The following is a 22,302-nucleotide window of genomic DNA, read 5'->3' as shown; positions in this document are numbered from 1 at the left end:
CAGGAAGAACAGACAGAAGTTTACCTAAAACAGGATGCCTTGCCTGCCATTTACAAGAGACACACGAAAACAGGATTCAGAAAGTTTGAGAGTAAAATACCAGTCCTAAATCAGTAAAAAGCATTCATTTCAAACTCTCTTTGCCTTCACTATGTCCCCATGCCATGTCAGGGAAGTGAAAAGCTGTATCCTCTCTCCTTGGTCCTGTCTCCATCAAGAATAACGTTTAATGAGTCTCCTTTTTTGGAAAACTCAACTCTTTTTTTTTTTTTTTTTTAAATTCAACTCTCCTTTTTGACTCTACTAAACCAAGTAGGAGAGACATAAATTGAGAACACAGTGGCACCCCTCAGGTTCCCATCCCCCTTCACCGCATTTTCCTATCATTTAAACAGTCACAAGTTTCTAAGAAATCCCTAGACTTTGAAAATTAAGAGACTGTTTTACCTTTCCTGTTCGTTACTGGTGAGGGAGAGGCAGCTTATTTTTAATAATTCATCAAGAAATGAATGCAAGACATCTACAACAACTCAGGGTCATTAAACAGTTGGCTCCCTTTCAAGGGAGCTTTATAATCATCACTGTTTCTCCATCACATGATAATAGGTAGATGCATAGTGGAGCATCGTGACCCATCCCTGGGCACGGGATTACCCATTATCAAGCACCTTTGATACTCTCCTAGGAAATCAGGGGCAGGGTTTGAAATTAAAAATTCCTATTTTAAATCCTTCATCTTCCTTGAAAATACATGGGAACCATTTCACCACCATTTTTAAAGAAAAACGTGTCATAAAGGGATACTGCTTTCCCACATATGATTTCAACTGCACCTATTGTTAAAAAAAAAAAAAAGACAATAATCTCTTGAAAGGACAGAGAAAATTTATTACCCTCCAATATGATGCTGAAAATGAAATGAAACAGGAACAGCTTTTGTCATTCTGACTGCACAGAGTTATAAAAAGAGTTTTCAGAAAGGAGAGGGAACAGTCAGACGTTTTCTTCTCGGAGCCCAAAAACGTGTGAGAAATTATGCTACAAATTGCAGCGCCTGCGGCTGGAAAATGACGGAAGTAACCTCTGACACCCAAGAAAACAGTTAATCAGCTTCATTTTAGGAAAGCAGGCACACATTGTACCCTCTATCGCAGCCTTCTGAGATAAGAAACTCAACATTGGAGCCTTTGTTTTTTTTTGTTGGACCTTAGTCAGCAGGAAGTGATACCATTCTATATATAGACCAGGGGACTGAGCTTCCCTGAGTGGAGGATGTGTTTTGAGCTTCTTTTTTTCCAGCCATGGTAATGAATGTCAATTAGTTCATGCACATCCCGTTGTCTGTCCTTCCAGGGACCAATGACCCACATTTCTGAAATAGCGTCTGGGGTCAGGATGTGATGAATAAAACCGTAAGACACCCAGAATCTCACCAACAGCAATCTCCATTTCCGATGGAGGAACCAAACAGTGGTGGCTTTCCACAGGCCTTTGTCCCTAGACATCAGCCAATGTCCTAGGTCATGCTTGGCTGGATGTGGTGCCAGGAGGGCATGATGTGGAGTGAGGACCATGTTTGGGTCCAGCTGGGCCGCTCACTAGTTGAGCAGCTTGCTCTTTTGGTTCTTCATCAGGTAAATGGAGAGACCTTTCTACCTACCTCACAACTGCTTACAAGACCAGAGGGTAGTGCTTTGTAAACGTCAATGTTGGTAGTTGCTGTTTTAGCAAAGGATGTACTTAAACACCAGCAACTTATCAGAAACCATTCATTATGGATATTATCCACTAGTTTATTAAAAAACTTCCTTTATTTTTTTTTTGGTTCTTTTTGGGGGGGTTGTTTCGTAATAATTTTATATTTTGTAATAATTTTAGCTTTACAGAAGAGTTGCAAAGAAAGCACAGATAATTCCCATATACCTTTAAGCCAGCTTCCCCTAATGTCAACATCCTTCATGACCATGGTATATTTGTCAAAACCGAGAAGTTAACATTGATACCACATTGCGAAACACTTCCTTTCGCTTTTTAACTTTTTTTTTGGCCATGCCATGTGGCATGCAGGATCTTAGTTCCTTGGCCGGGGATCAAGCCCAGGCCCCCTGCAGTGGAAGCAACAAGTCTTAACCACTGGACCACCAGGGAATTCCCTAGCTTTTTAAATATTTGTGGTCTGCAAAATCTTTTTGGACAAGGGTTTCCAAGAAGATCAAAGCATCTATACTTATTCATTAAACAAGGGCAGGGTTTCTACTGATGTACACATAGGAGTTCAGGGGCAGATTCTCTCTTATAAAAATACATTTCCTTTTTTATCCTCTTAAGACTTTGAAAGATGTCAGTGGTTCATCTAGTCTCATTTTAACCTTCTTCTGACCAGGTGGCTCACCAGCCTTGAAGCGGAGGATCTGTCTTGCTCAGGGTGACATTACCTTGTTCTGAAATCTCATTCTGCCTCTTAAAGCAGCAGTTAAATTGCAAAACAACAGCTACAGGCAGCCACTTACAGATGATAAATACGTGCTGTAAAATCCAAGCACTGACCTAAAGTAAGACATTGATAACTCTGGCCTCAAAGGGGCAGGAACAAATGTCTCACCAGAATTGGAGGAGATGTTGAAGAGACGGTCATCAGTATAAGAAAGAGAACCTTTCCCTGGAAACACATTTCATTTGAAGATGCATGCCATTTGCTCTACGATGAACAAAGTACCGAACTTCCTCAAATAAATGCCATTTCACAAGCAAGTAACATTTAGCTATTCAGAGGTTCATTTTTGCTCCGGTACCAAGGCGCAGCTACTCATCATCGTGAACACGGATTTGCAGGTGGAAACACTGACATAAACCAATGCGGCAATTATGTCAGACTGTTAAAGCTAGAAGAAACCCCAGGGACCATCTAGTTCAGGACCGAGAATCCTTCTTTAGACTTTCCTGTGACCCTGAAGGCCACATAAAGTAACTGTCACCCCAAAATGTTTTTATACTAAGATTATAAATGAAGTGTCATCTTTGAAAAGTCTAAAGATAATTATGGAATAACAGAATTATTAAAGATTGAAGGGGTTTGCGGGGCTACTGATTTCAATTTCTTCTGTCCGATGCTGAAATTGTTCCTTTTTCAATAATCTTGACAGGTAGTAATTTAAGCTCTAGCTAATGTAAGCAGTACTCAGTAAGTGTTGCCAAGAGTTCAAGATGGTTCTGGAAGCCTTTCTGGTTCTGGTTGACCATTGTTGGTCTGGACTATCTGTATTAACACCAATGTATAGCTAACTTCCCAAGAGAGGTAAAACCACTCTATTTCTAAAAACATTCACATTAGAGATAACTTCAGTATTACCGACATGGAGTTACAGGGTTGGACAGGACATTAGCAGACGATCTCACCTGTAGGGTTTTTCTTTAGGAAGCCTACAAGTAAACCATTTGGGACAGCTGCTAGCCTGATCTTTTCAAAAGATCTCTTGTATTCTCTCCAATGGTTCCCAGGCTCTTCCTCACATCAGATTACAGTCTTCTGTCATTTCTCTCATTCTCTATAATTGTCCCTCTAAAAAGCTGGAGAATAACTGTCAACTTCCTGCCTTTTCTTCCTAAAACTCTCATCACCCGTTTGGAGACAGTGTACCACTCCTTCCTCTAATCTGCCTAGAATATTCTCTCATCCCTTTTCTCCGTCTTCTCCTGGTTCTTTCTATCTTTGAGATTTCAGTTTAAATGCAGCTCTCCAGAGAAGCCCACCTACCAGCTGACCCCCTGCTGTGCTCTCCCCTCCCCCCAGCTCCCTCGCTGGCACTGGCTCGCCCAGGTCACACTCCCAGCAGACTCTAAGCCACGCCGAGGGCAGCCGTCCTCTATATTTTGTTCATCGCCGTATCCCCAGTGCCAAGCAGAGCCCCATTCAGAAAAGGTGCTCAATAAAAACTTGTTGATGGATCTTCCGGTTGCTAAGGAAACACCGATACTTTCCTTTTTCTTCGCTGGGCCTGTTTTTCACTCAAGGTGTATAAGTCCTTAGCCTCAGTGACTGCATGAAATTTTCTCCTGGGGCTAAATTTTCTCCTGGAAAATGTCACAGCTTTTCTAATCTAACTGTTCAGGGATTCTGCGATAGGAAAAGGTAGAAGAAGCATGAGTTTATCAGAACTGTAATTTATTTGTCCACTTTTTTTTTTTTGCGGTACGCGGGCCTCTCACCGTTGTGGCCTCTCCCGCCGCGGAGCACAGGCCCCGGACGCGCAGGCTCAGCGGCCATGGCTCACGGGCCCAGCCGCTCCGCGGCATGTGGGATCTTCCCGGACCGGGGCACGAACCCGTGTCCCCTGCATCGGCAGGCGGACTCTCAACCACTGCGCCACCAGGGAAGCCCCATAAGAACGTTTGATAAAATTCATTTAAGAAATGTTTACTGAATATTTCCTATATCATGGGTCCTGTGATGAACTGGGGGGGCGGGAGTCGAGTGGGAAGGCAAGGATGGCTCCTGCCCACATCTAACAGAGAATACACCAAGAAACGCACAACAGGACGCAGTGGGTGCAAGAGGAGGATGTGCAGGCAGAGCTTCCTCTGGGAATCTGAGAAGCGATCACAAGAGGATGTGGTATTTTAATAAAGTCTTGAAAAATAAGCAGAACTTTTCTTTGCAAAATGGGGTGAATTCCAGACAGAGGGAACCATTCAAAAATTTTAGGATCATGAGCAAAATTAATACAAAAGGTTAAAGACACGGTTGCCCCATGATCAACACCACTTAATATTTACATAATGTGTGTCTTGTGAGAACTCAAAGCTCAAAAGTGAAAAAGAACAGCAGAAGCAACCTAAATATCCATCAGGACAAAGTGGGTTAATAATAAGGAAATACCATAGCAGCTACTAGGGGGTCTACATTCATTCTTCATTCATTCGTTCATTCATTCAAAGTGGTTCTCACCCTTGCAGACTGTATGTTCTACTAGGTAAGAAAGAGCAACAAGGAAAGTAAAAGGCAAACGTAGAATGTTAGATGGTGAAAAATGTACGAAAGAACAAAGGGGGACTGGGGAATAGGCTGTGTTGGGAGGAGAGTTGTGATTTGAAATAGAGCAATCAGGGAGGGCTTCACTGAGGAGGTAACTAGAGACTCAAAGACGGCGAGGGAGGGAGACTTTAGGATACTGGAGGGAAGAGCAGTCTCAACTGAGGGAACAGCCAACGCAAAGGCCCTTTGTCAGGAGGATGACTAGCATGTCCAGGCCTTGTGGTAGGAGAGAGTAGCAACGTGGAGAACAGCAGATGTAGTCACGGGGCCGACAGGGGCCCAGGCTGTGGTGGGCTTCTGGGCTGAGGCAAGGACTTTGCTTTTTACTCTCTGTGAGCCGGAAAGCCAAGGAGCGCTTGTGCACGTTGTTATGAACTGAACTCCACTCCCACCCAATTCGTGCTTAAATGCTAATCCCCAGCACCTCAAAATGTGACTTATTCAGAGGTGACTATGTTAAAGGAGTAATTCGGTTAAAATGAGGTCAGTAGGGTGGGTTCTAACCAAATGACTAGTGTTTTTATCAGAGCAGGAGATGAGGACACAGACACGCAGAGGAGAGACCGTGTGAGGACACAGGGAGAAGACGGCCGTCTGCAAGCCCAGGACAGCGGCCTCAGGAGAAACCAGCCCTGACAGCACCTTGACTGTGCACTTCCAGCCCCCAGAACTGTGAGACAGTAAATTCCTGCTGCTTAAGCCCCACAGTCTATGGTACTTTGCTCTGGCGACCCTAGCGAATGAATAGAGTCATGATCAGATTTTCGTTAAACCTCATCTCTTTGACTGTCATGTTAAGGACAGACTGAGGGGGCAGGAGTGGAAGCAGCAGACCAGGTAGCAGGGACCCAGCAAACCAGGTGAGGGACCACGGGGGCTGAGACCGCGGGGCGGCAGGAGCAAGTAGGAGGTTGCCCAGCCTAGACAGATTCTCAGACCTCTTAGGACTTGCTGACCCATCAGCCCCAGGGTATGAGAGAAAGAAAGGTGTCAAGGGTGACCCCGAGATTTCTGGCAGGAGCCACTGCAAGCATGAAGTCGCCTATCACTGAGAAGGGAAGGACTTGTCTTCCCTTCTAAGTCTTCCCTTAAGACTCTTCCTGAAATTCTTTCAGGGTCCACACATGTACACACCCCGCCTTCATTTTACTAAGACGGAAACCAGAGCACACAGAACTGATCAACTGAACTAAGATGGGACAGAAAGTTAGTGTCTGATCAGGATTTTCAGTCTGAATTCCAGGATGGACGCCACCTAGATCACAGAGCTGATTGCAGGTATTAAAAGTAAACATCGAATAATATACTTCTTTTCAAGTTTTAATCATTTAATTGACTAACGCCTTTGAACGGGACACATTCAGAGCTTTTTCATGTGCTCGCTCAGGCTTCAGGGCAGAGGGAATGGATTGTACAGACATATCGAAGACGTAAAAATTTATAGAAATATATGTATATTTCTCTAATAGTTTAATGGAAACTAAAAATCACAGGCCTTTGCTCTCTCCATTTGTAGCAAGTCAAGCTCATTTACACCAGAGGACGAAGAAGGGTTGCCTCTTACACATCCTCCTTTCTTCTTTGGACCCTGTCTCCACCCAGTAGGGCAGCCAGCTCAGAAGATTCTCAGTACAAGGAGGTCGCAGAACGCTTGGCAGGGAGGGGAGGGAAAGGGACACACAAGGCAGCTCCCTCCCACCTCCAGCAGTGCCTGGATTCCTAGAGGCTTTGACCTGCTCCTGGCTCCCAAGGGCCACATTAGGAGCTCTGAGCAGAGCCGTGCTTACTGACTGTCCTCTTTCCCCGACTTACTGGGCAGGTACATTACATGTCGCAGCATCATCTCTCCATCACCAAACGGGCAAGGGAAGAGAGCACTGGTTTGCAGCAGCGGCGGGCAGGGCTCTCACACCACACCCCCATGCCTCCCAGCCCTTCTTCTGGGATGGGCTCAATCTCTCTCCTTGCTGGAGAGAAAGCAGCTAAGAGTGAGGGTCCTCGCCAGGCTCAAGCCCGAGTCGCCGTTGAAGAATGAGGACCAGAGCAGAAGGGGTGGCCCTGCGAGGCAACCACGCTGCTGTGGAAGGAGGCCTCCAAAGAAGATGTAACTCATCACTGAAGAGAAAATAAATGGAGATGATCGAATTCCAGGAAACCGACACGAAATTTCCAACAAGATTGGATCCAATCTGTTTGCAATATGCCTTTTAGGGGAACCGAAGGTCAATTCTGTGTGCTGAAGAATTCTGCTTCACATTCACTATCACTTACTGGACACTTACTATATGCCATGTAATAAGACGACTGATGTAGACTGTCACCTGTTCCTCACAAACAACCCTGACGAGGTTGGTGGCGTTATTACTATCCTGTTTTAAAGATGAGGAATCCAAGGCAAAAAAGAAGCGGTATCTCTGAGACTGAAACCCTGGCAATTAGATTCTGGAGCCCATGTACTCAGCCATGATGCAGGGGCTGCCTCCAGATTGGCCATGCTGCCTCGTGACTTTGATAAACACGGAAGCTGGTCTCTAGTTCCCTCCTTCCCCCCAAATCTGGCGGGCCAGCGCTGTAACTAACTAATGTGATCTTTCAATGTCATTAAGTAGGGTCAGGTTAGGTTAACAGTTAAGAACGTCTTCATACAAGTCAAAACAGATTTAGAGCAATCTTGGGAGAGCAGGAACAAGATGGTAAAGGATCTAGAAACCGTCTCAACAGACGATTCCATGAATTTGGGATTATCAGCCTGAAAGAGAGAAGCCACTAGATAAAGGGAACAGTAATTATTTTTAAAGATTTGAAAGCCTCTCACAGGAAAGGAAGATTAGAAATAAGACTGGGACAAGGGATTATAGTAAGTAACACTTTTCACTTAGCATAAGAAAGAACTTCGTAGTAATCAGACCTTCTGGACAGTGGGGCAGGCTATCTTGGTACCTAGGGAGGGTCCCATTCCCACAGAGACCAGAGGACAAATCGTCAGAAAGGCTGCAACAGGCAGCAGGCTGGCTGCCTTGGTCTTAAAGGTCCCTTTCAATTACAAGATGACTATTTATTCAAATTTATAGTCCAAAGTCAGGCATTCATGCTGTTAAATTCATCATTCGATTTCTGCATTACCTACAATGTTTCACCAGGATCAGACCATGGGTCTGGACTAACACCCTGTAGGGCATGAACGTTCTATGAGATCTCAGGTTCTCTGTGGGCAGAATGCCTATGCATTCAGTAATGTTCCTTCTTTCTTGCAGTGCTTTTTGGGGTCACTGGAAATTGTCAGGAGAAAAAAGAAATCATCCTTTCTGGATGAAACTTGGCCAGAACAAGAGTGAAATCATGTTGACAGGTAGGAGGGAGAATTTCCAGATCGTAAAAAGAAAGGTGACATCACTGGAGACAGCGGCAGTTCCTGCACTAAACTGAAAGGTGGCCCATGACCTGTTCTGCTCCCAGATCCTTCCAGGACTCCTGGAAGATGACGTGGATCCTCAGAAACATTCTCAGTCTTTGTTTGGCAAGAAGACCTCGCTTTCTCTGTAGGGCTCTCTTTTTTTTTTTTTTTTTTCGGTATACGGGCCTCTCCCGTTACGGAGCACAGGCTCCGGACGCGCAGGCTCAGCGGCCATGGCTCACGGGCCCAGCCGCTCCGCGACATGTGGGATCCTCCCGGACCGGGGCACGAACCCGTGTCCCCTGCATCGGCAGGCGGACTCTCAACCACTGCGCCACCAGGGAAGCCCTCTGTAGGGCTATCCTGATGATGTAGGCATTAATTCCCTGTGTCCGGGCTGGTCCACCAGAACAACACTATACCTTGGCCTATGGTTGGTGGGGAGGGAGACAGGAGGTAAGGAGGGTCCGGGGGTGACACAAAGCACAGGAGATTGCCTTGGCTCAGCTGCCAAGACCAGGCTGCCCTTCTTCCAATCTCCTCCACCTGCAATATCCCAGTATCTCCTTTCCTTCCCCATTTGCTGTCTTTGATTCATTTCAATAAAGAACCTGACCCAGTGTAGGTCCAACAGACCTATTCATTGGTTTACACTCGACTGAAATATTCTATAAATACACATGGAAATTACTGAACTGAGGAATATCACATAACTCATTGGTTAGTACTTTCAATGGAAACTTTAAATGGCATGTTTTAGGTGCAAATGTATTTAGCAATATGCTACTAGTATGCTCTCGTGAGTATCTTTTTCAGATGCTTATTAACTCCGGAAGAGATACAAAAGTATACTGGGGGTCACAGGAGACGTGAGGGCAGTAAATTACATTCACTGCTAGCTGTCTTTAGGAAAGCGGTTGTGCTATAGTCAAAGGAGTTCTGGATTTGCAGGAGGACAATCCAGGCTTGAAGGCTCGGCCGCTCGACTTACTACCTAGGACAGTGCTTGTCAAAATGTCTATGGGGGTAAGGCCAGACACTATCAAACTCTCAGAGGAAAGCACAGGCAGACACTCTATGACATACGTCACAGCGAGATCCTTTCTGACCCGCCTCCTAGAGAAATGGAAATAAAACCAAAAAGAAACAAATGGGACCTAATGAAACTTAACAGCTTTTGCACAGCAAAGGAAACCATAAACAAGACCAAAAGACAACCCTCAGATTGGGAGAAAATATTTGCAAATGAAGCAACTGACAAAGGATTAATCTCCAAGATTTACAAGCAGCTCATGCAGCTCAATAACCAAAAAACAACCCAATCCAAAAATGGGCAGAAGACCTAAATCGACATTTCTCCAAAGAAGATATACAGATGGCCAACACACACATGAAAGGATGCTCAACATCATTAATCATTAGAGAAATGCAAATCAAAACTACAATGAGATATCATCTCACACAGGTCAGAATGGCCATCATCAAAAAATCTAGAAACAATAAATGCTGGAGAGGGTGTGGAGAAAAGGGAACCCTCTTGCACCGTTGGTGGGAATGTAAATTGATACAGCCACTATGGAGAATAGTATGGAGGTTCCTTAAAAAACTACAAATAGAACTACCATACGACCCAGCAATCCCACTACTGGGCATATACCCTGAGAAAACCATAATTCAAAAAGAGTCATGTACCAAAATGTTCACTGCAGCTCTATTTACAATAGCCAGGACATGGAAGCAACCTAAATGTCCATCACCGGATGAATGGATAAAGAAGATGTGGCACATATACACAATGGAATATTGCTCAGCCATAAAAAGGAATGAAATTGAGTTATTTGTAGTGAGGTGGATAGACCTAGAGTCTGTCATACAGAGTGAAGTAAGTCAGAAAGAGAAAAACAAATACCGTATGCTAACACATATATATGGAATCTAAGGAAAAAAAAAAGAGGTCATGAAGAACCTAGGGGTAAGATGGGAATAGACACAGACCTACTAGAAAATGGACTTGAGGATATGGGGAGGGGGAAGGGTAAGCTGTGACAAAGAGAGTGGCATGGACATGTATATACTACCAAACGTAAAATAGATAGCTAGTGGGAAGCAGCCGCGTAGCACAGGGAGATCAGCTCGGTGCTTTGTGACCACCTAGAGGGGTGGGATAGGGAGGGGGGGAGGGGGGGAGATGCAAGAGGGAGGAGATATGGGAACATATGTATATGTATAACTGATTCACTTTGTTATAAAGCAGAAACTAACACACCATTGTAAAGCAATTCTACTCCAATAAAGATGTTAAAAAAAAATGTCTATGGGGAGGGACCAGTTTTGTTGGTCGGTTGGTTGACTTACTTCAATTTTTAATCCATCACAAACTGATGCTTTCAAAAATATAATAAAAATGCACAACAAATAAAACCCCTTTTTATCGTAAGACAAAAAATTATCCTGTCAAATTGCTATGAAGGTATCTAAAAGCTTGTTCTCAATTTCTGTACAATTTCTGCAGATGGGCACCAAGTTTGAGTAGCTGGCATTGGGGAACTCAGCCTTCCTTAGTTTCTTGGCTGACTCAAGTCTCCCTAGGTGGTGTGAGGATTAAGATAATAATAAAGGTATGTATTAATAATAGACTAAAAAGCGCCATCCAAATTTTCAATTATGACTGTCCTCATTAACAATAACAGTAGTTGAAAATGATGGCAATGGCCAAATACATTTTTTTTTTCAGTGAAGGGAGATACTAACGTGAACCTATCAAGTCAGAATTCTTAGTGATAACTTCTCTTGGAGTCATTAATTTTCCAAACATAGAATACTTGGCTGACACAGAGGGAGGGAAAAGCCACTGAGAGTCAGGAAACTACAACAGAAAGCTCTCGGCTGTGTCCATCTCGCCCCTGGCTCTCTGCCCGGTGACCGGCTGCGTGCTTTCCAGGCTGCAGTTTTCCTATCTGGTCTGCAGGACCCAGTTAACTACACTGGGTTGGAATCACATTGGGAAATCTCAGCCACCTCTTGGGCACAAGCGAGGTGGTATCTGAACGCGTGCGTGCGCGCGTGCGTGCACACACACACACACACACACACACACGCAAGCGATCCAGAACCAGCACAAGAGATCTCCCTGGGTGGTGGGGAGTCAAGGTCTCCGCTGCAGGCCTGCCCTTGGAACACCCTTGGCAGCTCTCCCTGCAGTGCTACTGGAGGGAGATTCTGATCAAAGAGGGGACTTCACCAGTTGTTGGTAAATATCTGAGGCTCAAACTCGTATAATCAGACTACGTCTGCTGCTTCCTCCATCGGCAAGAACGAGGGCGTACCTCTCCACCTTTCCCTCTGTCATTCCTCCACCGCCCTGCCAGCTCTCATCTCTTCTTAGTCTACATTCACCTTGTTTTTTACATCATAAAAGTAATATACACAAAGTAAAAAATTAAGCAGTACAGAAAGATACAAAATCTAAAAATAAAAGATTTTCTCCCCATCTCCCTGCCCTAGGGGTTACATTAATGATGATGTGCACCTGCTTCCAAAACACGTTAAGGTCTACAGAAGCACGATATGTACGATCTATCTATCCACCCACCCACTCACGCATACTCATATGTATACATAGGCACTACTTTTTCTTTTCGATAAACGTGTGACTGTTCTATAGTTTGGCAACTGGCAACAGTTTTTTCTTCCATACTCTCCTTGACATTCAGATTCTGGTCTGATTTTACCTTCACCCCCCCCCCTCCCGAACCCCACCCCTCCAAGTGGGTGTGAGCCCTTGCTTGCGCTGGTCTTCTCACTCCTTGGTCATGGTCGAATCGCCAAGCCCTCCTTTCCTGCCCTCACCCCTTCCCCCTCCATTACCTTTCCAGCCTCTGCATGGTCATGGCCAGCGTTTTGTTCAGCTCATCTATCATCCTGCAGCCCGAGGGGTGCATGGGGAGGGAGCCGGTGGTGGCGGGGAGGTGCTGGCTGAGGCTGCCGTACTGCAGCTGGTGCTGGATCTGGGAGGGCAGGACGGTGTGGTGGTGCTGGGCCCCGCCCTGCTGGCCGCTCTTCTGGGCCGCGTAGGATGCCAGGGAGAGTTCTGGCCCCCCCATGGGCATACAGATCATGACTTTCTTTGGAGGTAGCGGAGGCGACAGCTTCACCGGCAGACAAGGCAATTTCACAGGGGCGCCAGGATCTGCGGCAGAAGGAGGGCGAGAGGCAGATGTGAGTCTGGGGGCGTCAGAAAAAACGTAGCACACCACAGGCGCCCACCCGGGGACCGTGGTCCTGGAGGCGGGCCCCCGAGATGAAATGCTTCAACCAAAGAACCGGCAGGTGAGCGCGACTCAACAAGCACCCACCAGCTCTCACTTCCTGCTCGAAGCACGCTGCCCCCCAAGGCCCTCAGGGACCCAGGTGCCGGTGGCGTGTGTCACACAGCTGCCAGGCTGAAGCTCACCAGCAGAAAGGGGGAATGCGCTCTTCTGCTCATGGAAACCCAAGCACCTTCAAAGAGACCTTTGCTAGGACATGCGCGACGCCGACAACTGCGCCACTGTAACGTGGAAATACCCTCTCGGCTGGTGCTTTCTAACAGGCACGGGATTAGAAGCCAGCCCTGGGTTCAAGTCCACTAAGAGTGTCTTCCTCCAGAGGTGACTTTAATGCCACCAACCTTAATTCCCTCATGTGGGGATGCTCGTCCCACCGGAGAGGGGGCTTTCTAGGATTCGTGGTCACGGAGAGGGCTCAGATGCCCTGTGCCGGGCCTCGGCGTGAGCACGGTGGCTGGGCTGACCACTCACGTGGCATCCACGGTGGGTTCTTCCCACTGTAGGGAGGCCCCGACACGCACTCTGGGGCCCTTATGGTACCTGCACCCACCCCACCCCTTGGTTCCGTGACGTTGGCACTGAAACTTCCCAGAGATGCTCCAAACTAAGGGGGGCTCCAGGTCAGACAGACCAGCCCTCAGGGTGTCTTTGGGCTGACCTTGTAGTCCCCTGTCTGGACTTCATATTCCTAAAAATCACCTAGCCCTCGGGACGGCGGATCCATGGCTGAGTCCTGTGGGCTGTAGGCCACCTGGGAGAAGCCGGGCCAGAGGGCAGTGGCAGGCGGGGCGGGTATGTGACCTCACACCCGCTGCCCATGCCGGGAGCACTGCAGGCTCCTGCCTCTTGGTCTCTGAGGCCTTCGATGTTTTTCCAGCTATCTGCCTGAGTGTGGCCTTCTCCAGTTTGACAGCCTCAGTCCTGCCAGAATGACATTCTTTTGGCACAAATCTGATCCTGTTGCCCTCCAGTTTGAAACGTACCAATGGCCCGGAAATAAAGCCCAGCTTCCCGACACATCATCAAGGCCTCTTTGTGTCCCCACTTTATCTCTATAGAGTCTGTGCTGGTTCCCCCGGCTAGAAATAACCTTGCCTGTTGCACCTGAAAAGCTCCTTTTCTCCTGGGACACGGCCTGCTTTCCTCCTGTGGGTGTGACTTCCTTGCTGACCCACGCTCAGTCTCCCTCCTCAGCTAAGTCCCTGGCTGGCCTTTGTCCCTCACATGCTCAGAAGGGCTGCTGTGTCTCCACTGGTGGCCTCGAGGCTCTTCACCTCCACAGACTTCCTCTCCTGTTTCACAGAGAAGCCCAAGGAGGGCGCTCCAGGCCCCCTCCTTCTCTTTGTATCGGCCTTCTTTTCTCCCCATCACCCCAGGTAACCACCCTCACTCCTGAACTGCTGGGTTCCCCAAACCACCTGATGTTTCAAACCCCAGAGCCTTGGTTACCTGCCCTCAGTTCTCTGGTTTGTCTTCTGGGTCAATCCCTACTCTCCCTTCAAGATTCAGCTCAAACGTTACCTCCACTGAGAACCTTCCTGATGGGTTACATCACTCCCCCTATTCTGCAGCCACTGGACCCACCGTGGGCAGGTGGTAGGTCAGTGCCAACAACCATGGTGACGATGACGACAGTGACAGATACTGCCAACCCTCCCACCATGAGCCAGACAGTGTTCTAAGTGCTTCTCTTATCTCACCAGCTTAATCCCCTCAACAAGCCAGTGACGTACACACTATGATCGTCTCACGTTTTACAGATGATAGCCCTGGACTCTGAAGACACTGTACCGTTCTTCCTGTTTACGCAGCTATCTCCTCCCACACAGAGCAAGGACCGTGAATAATTTGTCATTATCGCCTCAGCATCTTGTACAGTGCCCAGCTCACCTAGCAAGAGGCTCAACACGTTTACAGAACGAGCCGAAGCTGTGATGCTCTGCTATGGGATAAATTTACATGTTGTTCAGAAATAGAAACTTGGAGAGCTCATCCTGCTCCTATGAGCCTCCAAGCACAGGACACAAGGTCACCATGTTCAGGACCAAAGCAGGCAGTGCTAATTCCAAAGTGGCTGAGATGCAGAAACTCGGCACCCCTGTCTGGGTCCTGTTACTGAAGGGTGCGCTCCTGTGGCTCTTGGAAGCCACAGCGCAGACCCAGCAAGTACAATGTGTCCTGAAGTGTTAGGGTTTTCATCCAGGGACCCTTAACCCACGACTCCTTCATTTGTGGGTCTGGCTGGCTAAGGCAGTAGGGACTCATTTGCTTGGGCAGAAGAAAGCAGAGCCAGGAGGGCAGCATGGAATTGTCTGCCTAAGAAGGGTCAGTGATACACTGATGGATTCCACCCATCTTGCTAAGCTACAACTTTCTGCACACACAGTATTTCTTGCCACTACTTCCACAGCAAAGCTTGCTTGGCTTCATCACCAGAAAAATGGACCAAGTGGATGCCAGGAATTCTAACAAAACGGGCAAGGAAGACATGACCAACAGGATCAATTTAGTGGAGGTGGTTCCTTTCATTGTTCTAAGAAACACATGCCAGGGCCCATGGAGAACCCCTTTTTCTCCTTTCCTACCTGCATCTCTCTTCCGGTTGTTTCACTGCACATGGTCACCAATTAAATAAGGGGAGAGAAGGAAAGTGAATCATGTCAAATAATTTTTGGCTCAGTGGATGTGGTACAAACAGAGGAAATGAAGAAAAAGGTTAAAGTCAAGTGAAACTGTCTACTTTCAGTGAATTAGCTCTGCAGCCCCCATCTTTCTATAATATGTGGATAAATGAGGAGAGCCTGAGCAGCTCAGATTGGCAGTACCTTGGCAAGACCGGTTTTTATATTCTTATGACTTTTTGTTTTCTTTTTTTTTTTTTTTTGCGGTACACGGGCCTCTCACTGTTGTGGCCTCTCCCGTGGCGGAGCACAGGCTCCGGACCCGCAGGCTCAGCGGCCATGGCTCACGGGCCCAGCCGCTCCGCAGCATGTGGGATCTTCCCGGACCGGGGCACGAACCTGCGTCCCCTGGTGGACTCTCAAGCACTGCGCCACCAGGGAAGCCCCTTATGACATCTTAATACCAAGTCGTTCCTCATAACAGATCTGGAAGCAGGATTCAGAGCCAGCCGCATGTGATCTGCTACCCTGCGTTTCTGGCTCTTTGTCTAACCCTCTCAAACTTCTGTGCTCTCTGCCCCTCTGACCACTACACCGGCCTGGGACCTCAGCTCCTTTGACTGTGTTGACAACTGGGTCCCAGCCCTTTAATCCATCCCCATGCTGTACCAAACGTCTCCCTACAACACAGGTCATGGTTGAAGTCTCCCAACGGCTCCAGAAAACACTGCAAGTCCAAGGGCAACACTCCGGGCCGTCCCTGTCCCACTCCACCAGGTGTCTCTCACTCCGGTCCGTCCTGTTAGGCCAGTTTCCACACAGGGTTTCCCAATAACCATGCTCATCCCTCTTCCCGGACTTATCTGCTACTCCCTGATGATCAAAATTGCACTCACCCTTCAAAGCAAAACTGAAGACCACATGCCCCATCAACTTCAGCAGGAGAGGCAAATTCCTGGGCCTCACTTTCAAAGATTCGGGTTCAGTAGGTTTACAATGAGGCCCAGGAATCTGCTTTGTAATTAAGCCTCCAGATCACTCTGACCTAGGTGGACGCCACACTTGAAGAAAGTGCCACAAGTTATAGGATGGAGAAGCACGACATCATTACCAAAATTTGTGCTACTAGAAACAGAAGATAAACTAGAAAATCACATTCATTTAGCTCTGTGAGCGTCAGCAAATTGCTTAATCTATTTGACGCTCAGTTTTCCAGTTTGTGAAATGGCGATGAGTTAATATATCACGCGATTCATGTGAAAATTAAATAAGTACATAAACTGGGCTGCACAGTGCCTGACACTTGGCTCCTCAATAAATAGTAACTATACTTCTCGTTGCTATCATTTTCATCATTACTGAACTGCTTCCTCAGGAAGCCCATCCGTCACCACTGAGCTCTCACGGCCCCCGATTTCCCTTTACCACAGCATTTCATAGACAGTGGATTTAATCCATCTCACTTTTCTTGACTTGTTGCTAATTTTTATTTGCAGTAGGTGGACCTGATGTGTTCATTAAGTCATGCTGGGTGGAGCTGTTTCCTCACCTGTTCACCAGCAGTGCCTAGTACATAGTAGATGTTCCGTAAACGTTTGCTGATTTTCCTTCTCATCATGTCTTTAGAGCAGCGGGAAAAGGTAGAACTTAGGGAGCAGTTTCTCCTACACAAAGGGTCTGCTAATCAAAGTGTGGTTCATGGACTAAAAGCTGTGGCAGAACCTCTTGGGAGGAAATGCAGAGTCTCAGGGCCCAGCCCAGACCTTCTGACTCAGAATCTGCATCATGACAAGGTCCCCAGGGGACTCAGTACACAGTCGAGAACCATCCTCTAAGAGCCACCACTTTGTGAAGAGGCTGCTCCCTCCATCGGCAAAATGACAAGTGCCCAGGGCCTCCTGGAGGACAGGCAGCCTGGTGCTTGCTCTCTGAGGGCTGGGCGGGGCCTGCTAGAGGCTTCTGCTGCAGGCTGAGGGTACAATGGTCTGGAGAAGTCACCACGAGCTTAGAACTCAGAAGAGTTGGAGTTTTGCGGAGCACAGGCTCCGGACGCTCAGGCTCAGCGGCCATGGCTCACGGGCCCATCCGCTCCGCGCCATGTGGGATCTTCCCGGACCGGGGCACGAACCCATGTCCCCTGCATCGGCAGGCAGGCTCTCAACCACTGCACCACCAGGGAAGCCCGAAGAGTTGGAGTTTAATCTCAGCTCTAAGACCAAGAAGCCCTGTAGCTCTGCCTAAGACATTTATCCTCCCTGAGCTTCAGTTTTCCAGTGTTTAGAAAGGCAGCACTGTCCGCCTTAAGGTCTGTTATGAGAAGTGAACAGATTAACGTCTACACAACCTCCATGTAAGGGGATAAGTGGGCTGAAATACAGCCTGAGGTCTGGCTTTGAGTCACCCAAGAAGAAGGGGCAGCTCTGAGTAATTCATTTCGCCAAAGGGCACCTTTTCATAATTTTATAAAATCCCCAAACAAGTTAGCAGAGGGCCTGAGTATAAAATACCACAGTAGGTGGTGGTGTGATGAATTGGGAGTTTGAGATTGACATGTATACACTGATGTGTATTAAATGGATGACTAATAAGAACCTGCTGTATAAAAAAATAAATAAAATAAAATTCAAAAAAAAAACACCCAAACCCCAGTAGAGTCCTTGATACGTAACAGAAGTTCAACAAATGTAGTCTTAATTCATTCTGAAATATTAATAATATGATATGTTCCGGGCTTCTCCCACAGGTCATTGTGAGGGTCAGACAAGATAATGTGGACATGCTTTGTAAACTGCAAAGTGCGACATACATCTGCAGTGTTACAAACAGGACTCTTGGTATCCCTGTGAGAGTCTGCCTCACCTGATGCTTCCCAGCCTGAGAGGGAGAGACAGAAGCTGAGAAATCAACACAGTGTGTGGTGGTTCCATTGTGAGTAAGTGGGTGAAAAAACCTGGTGACAGTGAATCAAGTAGCAGAGCAAAGAGGCTTCCAAGGCACCGTCCTAGAAGTCTTCCATGTTTGCAGCATGGCACTGCGGAAAGGGAAAAAGGCAAGGTTGTCCAGGCTTCAGCGTGCCGTTCCTGCATCAGTACTGAGAGCTGGTGGAGAAGGATGCAGAACCAGGAGTCAGAAAACCTGGATTCTCTGGGATTAATTAGCTAAGCTAATTAATTAAGCTAATTAGCTAAGAAATTTAGCTAAGCTTCTTGGGACCCAGGTACTTTTACCTCTAAAAATCCAGGAATTAAAAATGCCTTCTTCGGCTTCCCTGGTGGCACAGTGGTTGGGAGTCCGCCTGCCGATGCAGGGGACACAGGTTCGTGCCCCGGTCTGGGAAGATCCCACATGCCGTGGAGTGGCTGGGCCCGTGAGCCACGGCCGCTGAGCCTGCGCGTCCGGAGCCTGTGCTCCGCAACGGGAGAGGCCACAGCAGTGAGAGGCCCGCGTACCGCAAAAAAAAAAAAAAAAAAAAAGCCTTCTTTACCTTGATAGCACCTCCCTGAATACAATACTTTGCCTCTCTCTGATGCACGACATTTACGGATTATGGGAGGACACACACTACCTCTTGCATTTATAACGATAGTGGCTGCTCCTGCTGGGGCACGCACAAAGCTCTCTGCTTGCTGACTTAGAAATGGATGAGTCTTTGGCAGCCAGACTGATCGAGAATGCAGTATATTCATAAAACTGTCTCTGCTGATAGAGTGGAAAGAGCAAAAACAACCAGTTCCAGAGAACAAGAAAAATAAACCCAAACTACGTCACAGAGCCAGAAAAGCCAAGGGGGCTATATTTCCAAGCCTGACACACCTCTGGCTTAGGACTTCACACAAGAAAGTGAAAACCCCCGATTACTTCTGTTGTTGAGACTGGTGCCAGAGGACTGTAGTCTATACACTGAATGAGTCTGGGCTAAATGAATATGCCCCTAGCCTCTCTCCTCACTTTTTAAATTAACAACAGCTGTAGAAGCTGGAGAAGCATTTATAACTTCATAATAGACGATTCAGATACACTTGCCAATGATAGTAGCACTTAACGTCTTAATGAACAAAAGTGTTGTAAGAATTTCTCAGTCATTTGCCACCTGGTTCTAGTGGGTTAGAATCTCTGATCTCCTTTCATAGATACAGGCATCCATCCAAGGACATGAAGAGTCTGTAAGAAGTGTACTTAGAACTTAAATAAGAGTCCAGTACCACGAAACCACAGAATCTGATTCCCCTGGCTATAAGAAAGGTGCTTATATGAGCCCCACCAATCACTTTGGGCCATCCTGGGGATTTTAAGGTAGTCTGGCCTTTTTTTTTTTTTTTTTTGGCCAGATGCCTGGAAAGGCAAAAATATGTTGACTGACCCCTCATGGTGAAAGGGCTAGAAGAGTATCAAGTGATTTGTATTCAATGCTCTCAGCCTGGCTTGCTCTAAGCCAGCCCAGCACACGGAAACCTCAGCAAACACCTGACGTTGTGGGGATTGTGTCCTGAGACCTTCCAGAATCTTAAAATGAGGGCCGTGATCATATTCTCATCACCAGCACCTGACTGTTTCAGAGCCACTTTCCACAAGGACACATTTTTGTTTTTAAATGGACCCTTCCCAAGGCCACCTGGGGAGATGACAGCAAGTAGGGAAGTGAGTGCCTCCCTGAGATGGTGACACGGGGCAGTGGAGGCGTGGCTCACCAGCTAACTGGGTCACATGGGCATGTCAGCTCTGCCACAACTACATTCGATTTTGTAAAAGTCAAACTACACCTTATTCATTGTCGGGAAACTGCTCTCAAAGAGTCAAAACTGCAGATGTCCCTATAATCACAAGAACAAACACCAGTTCATAAGATCAGTATTTTGTTAGAAATTGTAAGTCATTGATAAAAACACATTCTATCGTTTATTTTTGCAGCAATGCAGACTAGTGTCAGTGCTCCCAGGGATACCAGGCAAGGAGATGGCCAGGCAATTGAAAACTGGGTGGCTGAACCCGAGCCTTCCACGAGACAGGTGTAAAGGCAGGCAAGAAGGTCCACAATGGGCAATGGAGAGAAGCCTGGATTGGACGGTGCCCACCAGGGAGGACTGCTATCTTGAGCATCCAGGCAAAAGCTGAGAGCGAGTCAAATCAAAATCACAAAGTCATGGAGGCAAACATACACATGCTCGCCTAGTCTCAGAACATGGGAACCAGGGGATCTATCTGTGAAGTTTTAAGCAGTAAATTTAGATTACACACAATGAAATCTACTTAGAGCATATCCCGATTAAGAGTTAGTACATTCATGGTGAAGGTATCAAGAAGTTCAAGCTAGATCCATAAATTTTTTTTTTTTAAGTCTTAATTTATTTTTTATTTATTTTTGGCTGTATTGAGTCTTCATTGTGGCGAGTAGAGGCTACTCTTCCTTGCGATGCATGGGCTTCTCATTGCGGTGACTTCTCTTGTTGCGAAGCACGGGCTCTAGGCACACGAGTTTCAGTAGTTGCAGCACTCGGGCTCAGTAGTTGCAGCATGTGGGCCCTAGACAGGATTCTTTCTTTTTTTTTTAAAAATGTTTTATGTTATTTTATTTTTTTTTTTAGCTGCATCGGGTCTTCGTTGCAGTGCGCAGGCTTCTCTCTAGTTGTGGTGTGCGGGTTTTTCTCTTCTCTAGTTGTGGTGCGTGGGCTCCAGAGCATGTGGGCTCTCTAGTTGTGGCGCACAGACTTCTCTCTAGTTGTGGCATGCAGGCTTTTCTCTTCTCTAGTTGTGGCACGTGGGCTCCAGAGCTCCTGGGCTCTGTAGTTTGTGGCACACGGGCTCTAGTTGAGGCACACAAGCTCAGTAGTTGTGGTGCGCGGGCTTAGTTGCCCCACGGCATGTGGGATCTTAGTTCCCCGACCACGAATCGAACCCGCGTCCCCTGCACTGGAAGGCGGATTCTTTACCACTGCACCACCAGGGAAGTCCCTAGATCCATAAATCTTATAAAGGCAAATGAGGACAACTACAGTTCATCTCTAACCCTACATCCATCGGACGCACGATATTTATGCGCTGTCAGAGGACACACTCAGATTTCTTGCATTTATACTGATGGTGGCAGTTGGTCTAACCATCTGCAGGGTGTCCCCGTGTCCCCACGAAATTCCGAGTGTCCCCCTGACACCTAAGGCTGGACCACAAGTTTGCCCGATGGATGACTGTCATGTTCTAACTGCTACCCTTACGGGAAGTTGCTTTTCTACCTGGGTCATCATGTTTCCTTCAGACACCACAGAACCCACGAGAATCAGATTTCATTTTTAGCAGCACTCAGAGCCGGAGAACAATGTGCACAGCTTCTCCTAAAGAAGCAAGTGTCCTGCCAAGAACTCACGGGCAAATGACCATACAGCTCCTCCTCCAATGCCTCTGCAGTGGGGCTCTATGCCTCTCATGGCCTCCTGGCCTCCTGCAGAACAGCACTAGCTAAGGACACAGCAGGGAACAAGGCAGGCTAAATCCCCACCCCCGGGGACACTTACCCCTCGGACACTGAAACAACGTCCAAGAGGAAGAGCCAAGGGCAGCCCCAGTTACATTCATCCATCCAGTTGTAAATCCATCCAACAGCAGTAGCATCCATCTTATCCAAACATCAAGGAGACAGGCTTGGTTGAAATCAAGCAAATGCTGCTAAAAGTCCACAAGAGATGCCCTCTCTTCCTCCTCCGAAGTTAAATCCCTCGTTGTGGCTTTCAAGGTTCTCCACAGTTACCCTCAACCCACTGCTGGCCTGATCTTTCTCGACTTCCCTACAGGAATCCCACATCCCTGCCAAGCTGCGCTGTTTGCTACGCCTTGAACACGCTATGCCTTGCATGCATGTGCCTCTGTGAGCCCTGCTTCCCACTTCCTGGAAAGCTCCTCACCCACATCCCTACTAGTTTTGCTTATCTTTATGGC

The 22,302-nt window shown here is 47.2% G+C and overlaps 1 protein-coding gene across 1 annotated transcript in view; it reads right to left on the bottom strand.

Moving 5' to 3' along the window:
- Positions 1-21,982, bottom strand: part of LOC149748133 (phosphatase and actin regulator 1-like) — a 33,631-nt gene extending 11,649 nt beyond the window's left edge. Inside the window, exons 1-2 of the mRNA XM_089918174.1 lie at positions 21,882-21,982; positions 12,294-12,734 (exon numbers count right to left, since the gene is read on the bottom strand). Of these exons, the coding sequence (XP_089774300.1) occupies positions 12,294-12,734; positions 21,882-21,982 (542 nt within the window). The remainder of the gene's footprint in view (positions 1-12,293; positions 12,735-21,881) is intronic.
- Between the last annotated feature and the right edge of the window lie 320 nt (positions 21,983-22,302).

This window comes from Delphinapterus leucas, chromosome 10, assembly GCF_059928025.1.
Source record: "Delphinapterus leucas isolate spDelLeu-1000000601 "Yukka" chromosome 10, BTC_Dleu_Yukka2, whole genome shotgun sequence".
Taxonomy (NCBI): domain Eukaryota; kingdom Metazoa; phylum Chordata; class Mammalia; order Artiodactyla; family Monodontidae; genus Delphinapterus; species Delphinapterus leucas.
This window is presented reverse-complemented; position numbering and strand designations above follow the sequence as displayed.